We start from the raw sequence: 14,521 nt of genomic DNA on the forward strand, positions 1-14,521 counted from the left end.
GAAACCGGGTTTGATCCCTGGGTGGGAAATATACCCTGGAGAAGGAAATGGCAACCCACTCCAGTATTCTTGCCTGGAGAATCCCATGGACAGAGGAGCCTGGTGGGCTACAGTCCATGGGGTCGCAAGGAATGGGACACGACTGAGCACACATGTTACAATGGCAAACCACTCCAGTACTCTTGCCTGGAGAATCCCAGGGACAGAGGAGCCTAGTGGGCTGCCGTCTGTGGGGTCGCAGAGTCGGACACGACTGAAGTGACTTAGCAGCAGCACAGCCCAGCCTACTGGTCATAGCTACCCCTCCACCTCTCCATGAACCCCAGCCCCTGAATACAGCTGTCAGGCGTGAGAGCCTTACTTCCCAGGATCACTGATGGTCTAGATACTTAGGGCCAGTGTCTGTGACCACTGTAGTCAGGTCCCTTTGCTCTGCCTCTCATGAATCTGAAATGGTACTAATGATATTTTTTTTATTTCTTTCATCTTTTATCGAACTTTATAGGCCAAGGTCCTTCATTGAAATGAGCCCCTTCCAGTGTTGACTTTCAGACCATAAGTGGTTTCACGCTATCTAACCGGTGGCTTTTTAAAATTAATTAATTAATTGTTATCATTATTATTGTTTTTTGACTGGGCTGGGTCTTGGTTGCTGCACGGGCTTTTCTCCAGTTGCAGCCCACGGGGGCTACTCACTAGTCGTGGTGCATGGGCTTCTCATTGCAGTGGCTTCTCTTCTTGCGGAGCATGGGCCTAGTTGCTTCTCAGTATGTGGAATCTTCCCGGACCAGGGATCAAACCCGTGTCCCCAGAATTAGCAGGTGGACTTCTGTCCACTGTACCACCAGGGAAGTCCTAACCAATGACTTTTCAAGTGTAAACAATCTTATAAATCTAAGAACAACAGGAAACCCTCTCTCTTTGCATGTAACAAAATTGCTTCACAAATAAATATGATAAGTAGGAAAAAAAAAAAAGACCATAAGTGCTTTGAGAAATGACTATAGCTCTGTGTTCTAAGAGGCCTAACAGGACAGTAGGTACCAGGCTGCACATGCCCCACCCTCCATGTGGACCTCAGCCTCAAGACAAAGTTCTCTGACCTCCTGCTAGAGCTTATCAGAATCTAAACCTGTGACCCTTCGTTCATTTCTTTCAGATCAGAGGCTTTGAAACTGTGTACTGCATCGACAGCATGGGGAAGACCAATGGAGGCTTTGTGGAGCTGGGCCCCTGCCACAGGATGGGCGGGAATCAGGTACACCGCTGGCTCAGGCTCCCAGACGCAGCTGGTGTGCACTGGGAGCCAAGGCGCTGACGCAGCACAGGCTGTAGCCTGTTTTCAGTTTGGTAACTGTGATTGTTTGATAAAGTAAAACATTCTGTGAAAAGCCAACAGTGCTGAAGCATTTGCTTAAATGAGGGGATAAGAGCAGTATTGGTTTTTATGTAAGCAACCGCAATCTAGAATTTGTGTCTCATATAAGAGACTAGAATATGTTCTTGCTTGAGTGTATAATTGTGTAAGCCTCACTCCCTAACAGTTTTGTTTGTTCAGCTATTGTTCAGTTTTCCACATATTCCCCCCAAGAAGCTGGGATGTTATTACCAGTCGTGTTCCCAGGTGGTTCAGATGGTAAAAAATCCGCCTGTAATGCAGGAGACGCGGGTTCATTCTCTGGGTTGGGAAGATCCCCTGGAGGAGGAAATGGCAACCCACTCCATTATTCTTGCCTGGGAAATCCCATGGACAGAGGAGCCTGGCAAACTACAGTCCATGGGATTGCAAAGAGTCAGACATGACTGAGAAAGGCAACCACATATTGTCTTCCCTTCCTATGTGAGTATTTTTCTTGTCTCTAATTTAGATGGTGATACATTATCAGGTCTGTTTCCACATTTTCATTTTCTTACACTGTTGGTGTGATTAAAATCTTAACGACCGATTCTGTATCTAAAAGGCTAAAGAACATAAGCTTTTAATAGTTAGAAGCAGTCTTCACTACCATCAAAATGAGTAATTCCTGTCTTTGGACTTGCAGTTCTGAACATACAGAAATGTGATAGAGAAATAGGGTAGTCATTGAGTCTAATTATAAGAGTTGGGTTTCTTTCTTTTTTAAATAGCTTTTCCGAATTAATGAAGCCAATCAACTCATGCAGTATGACCAGTGTTTGACGAAGGGGCCTGATGGATCCAAAGTTATGATTACACACTGCAATCTGAATGAATTTAAGGAATGGCAGTACTTCAAGGTATTCTGCGTCTTAGTTCTGAAATATATGCTGTTTCATTTTAATATATGGAATTGAGACATGTAAACGTTAAAACCTGCATTCTCACTGGCTTGCATTTCCCTCTCATTTTCCTGATCACTGGAGAATCACCGTTCGATAACAGAGCACCCCTTTTATTCTCTAGTACAATGTCATCACGGACAGGTACCACCCAGGGTCCATGCAGACCCACTGTTCATTTATCCACATAGGGAAACCAGGGTTCCCTGAGGCAATCATCACCATTGTTCTAATATCAAAATCTGATCTTTTTAATCTAAATGATAATATATATAATTTTAGTGAATGGCTTATTTATATATACATAAGTATATACAGTTTTAATGAATGCCTCGGTTAGTTTAACTTTTAAAATATTGCTGCCTGTTGTCCAGCAGGTGGCGATAGAGATGAACAGGTAACGTGTTGGATTCCAGGCTTCACAGCTTCTCCTCCTGGCTGTTAAATGCAGGATAGGTGTTGCCTGTTGCTTGTTTTAAAAGCCACATTTAGTTCTTCATTTGACTCTGTGGGAGCAGTGTTTCTATTTCAGGTGTGAATTTTCAATGTTGTATGCCAAGTTGAGGATTCCAACATTCGAATGGTACTCTATAATTTTCGAAGTCTAGACTTGGCTAAAGTAAATCAATTTATTGTGAAACAAAAAGTTGAAAAAGCTCCCCCAAACTGAAAGAAGCTGGCAGCCCTTAACTTTCTTTACACATCTTGTATTTGTTGTCATGCCCTCCCTGCCAGAAAACACTTGTTTGCCATGTAGTGACGATGTTAATGGCCTAGCTGAATATTCCCAGTTATGGGAATTATATATGTTGCATAGATAATTACCAAGAAGCGGTAAGTTTGTGTCAGTTGCTGATGTTAGGAAGAAGATTAATATAACTCCCAGAGAACAGAGCATTTATTTCCACAAAGAAAGATGAATAATAGCAGTAAAGCCAAGGGATGATTAGTTAACTAGTAAAAGAAGGTTAACAGATGCAAAAAAATATGAGAAGGAATGGATAAAAAATGGGATACACATATTTTCGATACTATATTTTAAAGGACACAGCACCGAATATCAGTTTGTGCATCAGATGTTACTATTAATAAATATTCACTGGGGCCTTTCAAAAAATAGCTAAAGCCCATGTAGAAATAAAAATAAGCAAAATGGGGCTTCCCTGGTGACTCAGTGGTAAAGAATCCGCCTGCCAATGCAGGAGACACAGGTTTGATCCCTGATCCGGGAAGACCCCACTGCCACAGAGCAACAAAGCCTGTGTGCCGCAACTACTGAGCCTGTGCTCCAGAGCCTGGGAGCCCAGACACAGCAACTGCTGAACCCCATGCACCCTAGAGCCCGGGCTCCACAAGAGAAGCCGCCCCAGTGAGAAGCCTGCTCACCACAACTAGAGAAGAGAAAGCTGGTGCCCTACAAGGAAGACCCAGATCAGATCAGATTAGACCAGTCGCTCAGTCGTGTCCGACTCTTTGCGACCCCATGAATCGCAGCACGCCAGGCCTCCCTGTCCATCACCAACTCCTGGAGTTCACTGAGACTCACGTCCATCGAGTCAGTGATGCCATCCAGCCATCTCATCCTCTGTCGTCCCCTTCTCCTCCTGCCCCCAATCCTTCCCAGCATCAGAGTCTTTTCCAATGAGTCAACTCTTTGCATGAGGTGGCCAAAGTACTGGAGTTTCAGCTTCAGCATCATTCCCTCCAAAGAAATCCCAGGTCTGATCTCCTTCAGAATGGACTGGTTGGATCTCCTTGCAGTCCAAGGGACTCTCAAGAGTCTTCTCCAACACCACAGACCCAGCACAGTCAAAAATAATAAATAAGAAACAAAAACAAGATATTAAAGAAATAAAGTGCCATAGGATAGGGAAAGAGAGATTAATAGGAGGCTTTATTTCTGGTGAGTTTTGGGTAGGAAGTATCACTGCACGGGATCTTGAGGTGTGATAAGACTTTTCATGAAGGATGAATGCAATGACAAGCGAGCAGAGTCATAGCGTCTTAGTGTAGAGAATTCTAGGAGCTGGGTGTTTTCTGGTTCCCTAAGCTGTTCTCCATGGGAAAGAGCATGGAACTTTTTATGGTCTTTGGGGAGTGACCAACCTTAGCTGAGGATCACAGTGATAGGAAACAGTGGGTACTTTTAGGAAGATAATTCTGGAAACATTTTCAAGCCTGGACTGGTGAGCAGGAGGCCAGCTCAGTCAGCAGTTCTCACTCTGCTCCTCTGGACCCATTTACATCCTTACTAACTGCTGACACACTCCCAGGGAGATTTGTTATACAGCTTACAGCTAATGGGGTTTCTGAATTGGGAATTAAACCTGAGAACTGTTATGAGTATTGCTGTACATATTCATGTAAAAGTAATAGTCATAACCCTATTACATGTTAATATAAATAACACTTTTAATGAAAAATAGCTATTTTCCCCACCACAATGAGAAGAATGGCACTGTTTTATAGTTTCACAAATGCCTTTAGTATCTGATTTAATAGAAGAACTCTGGATTCCTATTCTGCTTCTGCATTTAGTTTGATGCGAGATGTTGTTCTAGTTGAGTATCTTAGGAAAATCCAGCCTTGTCTAGACATGCAGTTTGAAAACAAGGGATAATTTAATAGCCTTTTCAGATAATTGTGCTACACAAGTGTGTAGGTGTTGGTTTCTTTTTATTCATTCATTCATTTATAGCTGTGCTGGGTCACCATAGCTGTGCCCAGGCTTTCTTTAGTTGCTGTGAGTAGGGGCTCCACTCTCGCTGTGCTGCACGGGCTTCTCATTGTGGAGCACAGGCTCTAGGTGCCCAGGCTTCAAACAGCTGTGGCTCCCGGACCCTAGAGCACGGGCTTCAGGAGTTGTGGTGCACTTCTGGAGTTGCCAGGGGTTGTTGCTCTGCCACGTGTGGGATCTTCCTAGATCAGGGGACCTGTGTCCAAGTTATTTGCAATGTGGAATCTGGAATCCCTGTCAGTGAACATTTTGTCTTCTGTTGCATTAAACCCACTTGTCTGTCTCAAACTTTGAATGGATCTTTTGTAACATCACACTTTCACAGCTCATTTGGAAAATATCGACTCACTAAGTCATCCAGATCTTCCAAATGATGGCACATTTCATCATACACTGCTCCTGAAATCACAAATATAACCACTTTTCACCAGAAAAGTCTTTAAATCTTGTGGTGTTGTCACATTCTTGATGATGGATACAAGTTTTCTAAAACTCAAATTTTTGCTTGAAAACTTAGGTTTTATCAATGGCAACAAATAACTGTCAGCTTTATATTGTTTTTCTTTTCCCCTTGAAGTGACAGGCTCACTTTATTTTCTGTAAAATGTCTCCCCAGCCCCAAGTTTGCATAATTGTAATCTGCCTGCGATTTGTCCTTTCAAGTCACATGACAAGAAAAGGCGCTCGTTCAGCCCTCAAGTCCAGCAACTGCCCATGTTCTGGCCATTCTTACCTACTGTCTCTCAGGGTCAAGTCTTAATAAAACAAACACGTTTTACTGCTTCATCAAGGACATTCTAAAATGAAACTGGCTTTTTTTCTAATTGTGAGTCTGTGGCTACGGAGAACGTGACCACTTGATTGATGTTACAGCCCCAGCTCTTTGACCCAGCATGGCTTTTGCACTGTCTGTATAAATGTCCATACAGTGGAAAAGACAGTTAAGGTCTTTGTATTATTAGGAAATTGTTTCGACCCTACAGACCCAATCTTAGCTAGTCTGAGGACTGCACTCTGAGAGCTGAATCGAACCTCCAGCAGGTGACAAGGACTTGACTAAGACAAGGGCGGTGGGGATGGGAAGGGGTACAAGCCCAAGTCCTGCAAATGTCCATGTTCAGCTGGTGACTCGAAGGAAGGCGGGCATGCAGCCTGAGCTGCGCTGTCCTAAGCTCAGGACAGCTGGATTAGCTGGATAGGAACTAGGGGAGCTGGTCTGGAGGAGAAGATGATGAATTTAAGTTTGTATGTGTTGAATTGGAGGTACCCGCAGCACATCACGCCTGAACAACAAAAGGATGTAGAAGACTGACAAGAGAAACCCAGAGTCTGGGGTGAAGCTGCTTCATGCCTGACCAATTTGCTTGAATTGTCTTCTTACGAAAGCCAGGAAGTGACCTGTCTAATGCCAGTGACAGCACAGAGCTCACGTGTAACGCTGTGTTTCCCTGTGTTTTCCAGAACCTGCACAGGCTGACTCACATTCCTTCCGGAAAGTGCTTGGATCGCTCAGAGGTCCTCCATCAAGTGTTCATCTCCGACTGCGACTCCAGCAAAATGACTCAAAAGTGGGAGATAAATAACATCCATAGTGTTTAGAAGGAACGAAAGAAATCAGTAACCTACCTACTGACATGTAAGCTTATACAGGACTGAAAGCCGCCTGAAACCTGCTGCAACTCTTGTCACCTGTACAGCTCCAAACCCAGAGGCTCCGCGGGCCTGAGGACGTTGACAAACTGTGATTTTTACAATAACATGATCATCTGCAGTTACTGTTTACAAAACTGCTTTTACCTTAAACTTTGTAGATGTTTACATCTTTTTTGTTTTGTTTTAAGATGCTGTTGGTAATCTGTGCGTTTAGCTCTGTTTTATTTAGAACAGAGTTAAAAGCATTGTTGTCTTCTTTGGGATTACACTCAGGGGTCTGAAAGGCAGTTTGATTTTTTTTTTTTTTTAAACACACTTGAAAAAAAAGGTTGGAGTAACCAGACTTTCCTATGTAACTTGGTGATTATCAACCTGTTATGTCTTTATTTAATTTTACATCTTTTTGAAGCACTGCCACAGGTTATTAGCCAAGGTGGCCTTCCTCCACGGTCATGCTGCTTTTTTGAAAGGTGAATTTCAACACATTTAGTGCCTCTTTCATTTCTTGGTATACTATTTCAGGAGCTTTGAATGCAATTTGTAGGATGGTATTGATGGAATCGTTCGTTACCTGTCTGAGGACTGAATTTACTCGCCTCCATTTGCTCTGAAATTGAATGCTGTATGGCTCAAAAAACAAATGACAAGATGGAAAATCCAGGGCTATTCCAAAGAGTTGGAAGATTTGTGAGGCATTAACTCCTCTACTTGTCGGCATTCCATTGCCCTCTGTCAGTCCCAACTCCTAAGGCGGGAGGGGTTCCTACTAACTTGAGAAGAAAAGTCCTCTGACATTGAGGATTGGCTTTTCCCCATTACCTGTCACTTTAGAAAACTATTAATATTTCTCAGTTTTGAAACCTTGAAATGAGAGTAACACAAAGAACACAACACCACTGTAAACACATCAAAGGTTTGTTCTAACCAAGGTGAGAATTTCCAAACCCTTGTTGGATTAAGCCTTACAAGACTACTGTGTCTTATAACCTAAGCTGTGCAATTTATATAGTCAAGGCTGAATGGACCTTTCAGTTATTTCTTCGTGAAATTCCCTGCACAGTCTTTAAATTTTAAAAAAGCCTATTGAAAAATACAGTTCATGAACAAATATGAACTCCTTTCTGTTCAGTTATCTGTTAGTTCCCTAGTGTTTCTTATTTTTTTTTTTTTTAGGAAGCATATTTCTGTTAGTGTTTTTCCAATGAAAAGAAGACTTGTTTGAATTCACACATTTATTGAGATAGTATCTACAAGAGGAAAACCAAATACTGCAAGTGGTCAGTTGATTTTAATATCTAAATAGTCTCTTATACCCCACAAGATTAAAATGCTCCATCAGAGGCAAAATAAATAAATAAATAAAAAGAAAATTAATGAGGCAGAGAATGGCAAGTAAATTAGAGACTGATCCTGTTATCATGATCAATGAAAGGAATTCACAAACTACTACCAGAGAAAAATATATTTTACTAAAGCTTAAAAAAGAAAACAGAAAAGAGCACCTACATTTATTTAAAAAGAAAAGCCTACAAACTTGCTTCTTCCAAGCTTAGCTCTTAAATTTGGAGAGTCAAAGTTAAACATCTTAAACAGAGTTTTATTTATAATTTTGAATCGTCAATTTGTATTTTGCTCCTGATCTCTGATCAACCATTTGAGCTTTCATTCATCTCTAGGGATGTTTAAAAAGGAATACATTTCTATGCCTATATAACTGCAAAATAAATCAACCATAAGTAAGAAACTAAGAGAATTGGTATTTAATACTTGTGTGTTTGCAAGTAGGTCGCATTTTCCTTGTTGAATAGATTATAACCTTGTTAACTATGCATAGGCCTAAGAACAGTGGCACAGAAACTGTGCATGTAAATTTTAAATGGGTATTTTGTGCAATTCATTAAGATACTCTATAAAAAATGACTCTATATATTGAAATCAGAAACCTTACCAAACACAAAAAACATCAGAAGCTGCTGCCATAATGACTATTTTCTACTGTAGGCTGTTTTGGAAATAATTCCATATCCTTGCTTTGTAAGTTGATAATATCACTATGCATTTCTACTCATTTTATAAATTTGATTTATGCAGATTTTGATACACTGTATGTTTCTGTAGAAATTGTATAAATATTCAAAATTTTATTAGGGGTAAATTTGAGAAGTTTATGTATATCTTAATTCTGGGTTGCTTGTTTTTTAGGTGAGAAATAAATAAAATATTGTATTTTAATCCATGGGGTTTTTTTTTTTTTTTTTTTAGTACTTGTAATCCTTTTTTATATATATCTAAACACTGCATGTTTGAAGTAATTACTTGACTTTATTGTTTATAAGGGTGTGGCACAGCAGTAAAGAATCTACGAATGCAAGAGATGCAAGAGATGCAGGTTCAATCCCTGGGTCAGGAAGATCCCCTGGAGAAGGAAATGGCAACCCACTCCAGTATTCCTGCCTGGAAAATTCCATGGACAGAGGAGCCTGGAGGGGCTACAGTCCATGTGGTCGCCAAGAGTCAGATATGACTGAGAACACACACTCATTGTTTGCAAGATACAGTAGTATTGGTGCTTTCGAACTATGGTACTGGAGAAAACTCCTGAGAGTCCCTTGGACAGCAAGGAGATCAAACCAGTCAATCCTAAAGGAAATCAACCCTGAATATTCATTGCAAGGACTGATACTGAAGCTGAAGCTCCAATACTTTGGCCACCTGATTCCAAGAGGCAGCTCATTAGAAAAGACCCTGATGCTGGGAAGGATTCAGAGCAAGAGAAGAAGCAGGCGACAGAAGGTGAGATGGTTGGATGGCATCACTGACTCAGCTGACATGAGTTTGAGCAAACACTGGGAGATAGTGAAGGACAGGGAAGCCTGGCATGCTACAGTCCTTTGGGGCTGCAGAGAGTCGGACACAACTTAGCGACTGAATAACAGCAACAACCATATATTGAGTATATGCTTGAGTGTTGGTTAGAATTTGCTTAGACTACTCAGAGCTTATATCTAAAAAGGAAACATAAAGAATTATTTTTGCCCCGGTTGCTTATGTATAGCAGTTTTTTTAAGTCACTTACCAAATATAAAACACAACCCCAGCAACATATATCCTTGGCAGTGTATTCTCCTATACCATTGCCTATTAAAACCAAAAATTTAAGTAAAGTCTTAACAATCTTCTAGATCAACTAGATAAGGAAGCCTTCCCAAATGAAGTGAGAAATGGGCTATAGGACCTCATAGCACAACCCATGACACCTCAAGAGAAGGTACTGCTGCCAGCATTCCAGTAAGTGGCTATGTTGGTCTGGGAAACTCTCTCAGCCATTGTTGTGGCTTCACTTCTCAGCTGCTGTGCCTGAAAAAGTGATAGAGCACCAGCCTGGAGTGAAGGGATCTTGGACTATATATCATCATTTCTGGACAAGCTGTGTGTTGGTTTTTTTATTATTTTTTTTATCCACTTATAATTCAATGGAAGACCATGACAAGTACATGACCTGAGCCAGACGGCTAATGGATCAGTAATTGGGTATATGAATATTCATCCATGTGGAAAGTACTTTTAGAAGTACCGAGCCCTATGAGAATGCTTATTATTCAATAGAATCTGTTGAAAAAAAATTGGATAAAAGAGAGAATGATTTGGGAGGAGCACTGTCCCTGGGATTAGAGATTAATAGAAGGGTTGTTTCTAAGCTAAATTCAATAATTGCTTTGCCAATCTCAATTTTAAGATTTTGAAATGCCGATAACTGTGATTGGTATGTGCAGTTTTATAAGTGGATCAGGCCTTGGGCGTCTGAGCAGTGGTGGGATGAGGGCTCCTTAATTCTCATAACAGAATGTTTACAATCTGCTCATATGAATAGCACATACAGTGGACTTGTCTGTACTGGCATCCCTGTTTCATTACAAATTACTTGTGTTACCCTGGCAAGTTATCAGTGCTTCTCCATGCCTCAGTTTTCCCATTAGTAATATGAAGGAAATAACAGTGCCTATTTTATAGGCTTTTTATCAGGATTGTATGAGTTAACATACATGAAATGCTTAGAATACTTCCTGTCATGTAGTCAGAGTAATATAAATGGTACCTATTGTTATCTGGTTTCAAAGTCTTAAAATCAGTCGTTAATCAGAAGAACTAAGACAGCTATACTGCAGACCCTATAGGGCTCTGTGTATGTGTGTACGCCCGTCTTTCATATGTGACATGTCATTGCCTCCACTTTCCAAGTGAAGAGTTTAAGATCATAACTTAAGCTTCTTAGACTGGGGTTGAAATGGTTATCCACAAGGGAATAAATGGTTACCTCTACCTCACAGTATGTACAGAATGTAGTTTTCAGTGGTCTACTTTATCATTTAACTGTGCATCTGGAAGAACGTCTAAGAACATTCTTTCAATTATCTTTAAATGAAATTTCTCTGGGGCTTTTGATATGAGCACATAAACTCCAGCTGCCTTAATGATTAAGTGCCCAAAACAAAACTGAAACTTTCCGTAAAAAATAGAGATGAATAGGCTTCCCTGTCTGGCCATGGCACAGTAATTGTTACCATCCTCAACAGTATGCTGTTGTCCTAAACGGCTATAAAACTGGACAAAAAAATACGCAGCAGCTGTTTTCAGGAACTGGGTAACAGGCAAAGCAGACTGTGATAACGTGAGAGAAAGGAAGCACACAGGGTGAACCCGGGTTCAGCATGTCCGGCTGCCTGAAGAACTTTCCCAGCTACCATCCAGGAAAGCGGAGCTCAAGCCTTGGCAGCTGAGGAGGCTGCCCCAGTCAGCTGGGATTTACGGGACAAGATCACTGGAGGGGGCTGTGCTTGAAAGCCAGGAGAAGTGTATAGCAATTTTTATACCAGTGTCATTTTTAACAGCAAAAACTCCAGGACAACCTAAATATCCATCAACAGGAGAGTGGATCAATTGTGGTATTGTCGCACAATAGACTGTTACAAGGCAATGAACATGAATGAACTGGTTATAAACAAGACAGTAGGGCAGTGTCGAGTGAAAAAGGCAATTCCCAAAAGACTTCATTCAACAAATATGTTTTGTAAAATCAAAGACAACTAAAACTACAGTAAGTCACACATGAATATGTGATCAAATATATGTGGATAAATAATATGGGATTAATAAGTGGTTACTTTATGGTTACCAGAGGGTAAAGGGAAGAGGTGAATGACAAATTAGGGGTATGGGATTAACAAACTAGGTAAAAATTGATAACCAACAAGAATTTACCATATAGCACAGGGAATTATACCCAATATCTTATTAACAACCTATAATGGAATTTGATCTGCAAAATAACTGAATTCACTATGCTGTACACCTGAAACTTAATACAATATTGTAAATCAACTATACTTAAAAAAAAAAAAAAGTTAAATAACTTGTCCAAATACCCAAATTTAGTATTGAAGTCAAGGACATAGCTCCAATATTGAGTATCCCCAGAGCCCTGTGGGAGGAATTTCTATTGTATTTTCCACATAACTAGTTTTCCTCTCCACTTAGAGAGTTAAGAATCTCAGAAGTGAATCTGGTAGTCTTATTATGACAACTATATTATTAATATATATACATGTTATCATGCATACTTTTAGCTAATATTTATTTTTCTTACCACCAAGAGAAGTGTCTTGGATGTATTGCCTCATTTAACGTTCAGAAAAAGAAAAATCTGATTTTAACACCTGAGGAAACTGAAAGGTTATACGCCAGGTCTGATGTTACCAAACTGATCAGAAAAAAAGATCCTTGGGACCTCCCAGTGGTTAAGATTCCATGCTTCTACTGCAGGGGGATCAGGTTTGATGCCTAGTTGGGGAACTAAGATCCCACATGCTGCGTGGCATAGCCAAAAAATAGAAAAAAATTTTTTAATTAAAAAAAGTAATTCACTTAAAAAGAGAAACTGAGCCCTATTCAAACTGATCTGATTCTCAATATAAGCTCATCAGCTCACTTTTTTGAAATCAGCTCACTCTTAATTTCTTTCATAACTTTTTTCTTTGTATTTTAGTTTGTTCTCTGTATACGCTGTTTCAGCTTTACTGTAGAAATACAGAGAATTGAAGAATAACACATGAATATGATTGAATTGCAGTTTTGCTTAAAAGTTGTTTGCTTTTAATGTGAAATACTATTTGTGCTCCTGAGCCGGTATTCTATTAGCTATGGTAACTCCTAAGATGAGGCTAAGAGAGGGTTGGGCCAAGTCCTGAAGAACAAGGGCCCAGGAGCCCAGTGACATTCCGTTTAGACTTCAGAGACTGTACAACTGGATAAGAAGTTAGATGAGTTTCCATACAGGGCGAGGGTTTCTAGACAACTGGGAAAATAATGCTTAGCTGGGAGGCCTATACATAAACTTTTACCAATACCCCTAACTCAAGTAAATATCATTAATATTACATTTACATACACTAATTTATAGGAGTAACCAATCCGTGACCCTTGACAGAATCTTACCTACAAACATGTTTTCTTTGAATTCAACATTTGAATTCACTGCCAATGTTTACAATTCAGACTACACATTTTTAAAAATATCTAGAATTCTGGTTCCACTTAAAATTTTGGGACATTTGGGATCTTAGACTCACATTTCCATTTAGCAACAGGACTGAGCTGAACAGTAGCTGTCACCTTTACCCTGGGCATTTATGCTTACAAATGTTTATAGATCACCTGCTGTTTCTGGCATGACGTGTACACAAATGGCTTATTTCTACCGATGTTTTATTTTTAAAAGGATTATATCTTATGCATTGGCAAAACAGGTCCTTTAGCTTTCTTCTTGCTATTCCCCAAGAAATAAAGTCATTACTGCTTTATCAACATTTTTAGTGGCATGTAATGAAGTTAACTTTAAGATAATGCTGTTTGTGCTAAGACAAGCATGGTTTACTACTTACAGTAAATGATTTCTGTTGAAAAGCAGAATACAAAAATGCTTACTGTCTTGCATTGAGCAACTTTGCAAGTTACTGCTTTAATACGTAGGGCACCTTAGGATCTTCTAACCCAGCTTTTATAGATTAGAAGACCAAAAGTAGTGGCTACCATCTGGAAAGAAACTTGAGACCCTACTTCAGTTCTTGTACCAAAATAAATTCCAGAAGGATCAAAGATTTAATTAAGTAATAAGAAAGCAAAGATAACTTTGGGAAAGGTCTCCCAAGGCCACTAAAGAATAAATTTGCCTCATAAAAATAAATCTTTGCATGAAAAAAAGCATCATAAAGTCAAAAGACAACAAAGAAAAAATACCAATATTTACAATGCATGTCACAAAGGGTCATTTTCCTTATTTCCCACAAATGACTAAAAAAAGACCAATGAGACAGAAGGCCATCGGAAATACAAATGGCTCTTTAACATAAAAAATATACTAAATTCATAATAGGAGAAACCATTTTTTTATATATCAGGATAGCAAAGATTAAGAAGTTTGATAACATTGCTGAGGAAACAGGCACTCTCAAACAGTCATTGCTGTGGAGTATGTTTCAGTAAAACTTCTGAGAGCAATTCTGGCAAGTTTCAGCAACTTAACAGCCAGAGAGCAGGTTCCAGCATATACCAAGTACAGGTTTTAGCTATTATAATTAGCACATTTTTTAATGTGCAAACTTTTAAATGCTTTTTATAGAAATTTCTGAAATCGTACATATAAGATATTCATGGCAGTGTTCTTAAAGCAAAAAAATTCAAACATAACTATCTTTAGGGAACTGGTTAAATTATGATCTATTCAGTGGAGTACTATGCAGATGGCTATTTAAGTGAAATGTGGCAATTCTGTTGAGC

The 14,521-nt window shown here is 39.7% G+C and overlaps 1 protein-coding gene across 2 annotated transcripts in view; it reads left to right on the forward strand.

Moving 5' to 3' along the window:
- GALNT7 (polypeptide N-acetylgalactosaminyltransferase 7) overlaps positions 1 to 8,920 on the forward strand; it is a 136,098-nt gene extending 127,178 nt beyond the window's left edge. For both annotated transcript variants that reach the window (XM_070794365.1, XM_070794364.1), the window contains exons 10-12: positions 1,160 to 1,258; positions 2,128 to 2,256; positions 6,497 to 8,920. In XM_070794365.1, the coding sequence (XP_070650466.1) occupies positions 1,160 to 1,258; positions 2,128 to 2,256; positions 6,497 to 6,634 (366 nt within the window). In that variant the 3' untranslated portion in view covers positions 6,635 to 8,920. The remainder of the gene's footprint in view (positions 1 to 1,159; positions 1,259 to 2,127; positions 2,257 to 6,496) is intronic.
- Positions 8,921 to 14,521: the final 5,601 nt, after the last annotated feature.

The sequence above is a fragment of the Bos indicus genome, chromosome 8 (genome assembly GCF_029378745.1).
Source record: "Bos indicus isolate NIAB-ARS_2022 breed Sahiwal x Tharparkar chromosome 8, NIAB-ARS_B.indTharparkar_mat_pri_1.0, whole genome shotgun sequence".
NCBI lineage: Eukaryota > Metazoa > Chordata > Mammalia > Artiodactyla > Bovidae > Bos > Bos indicus.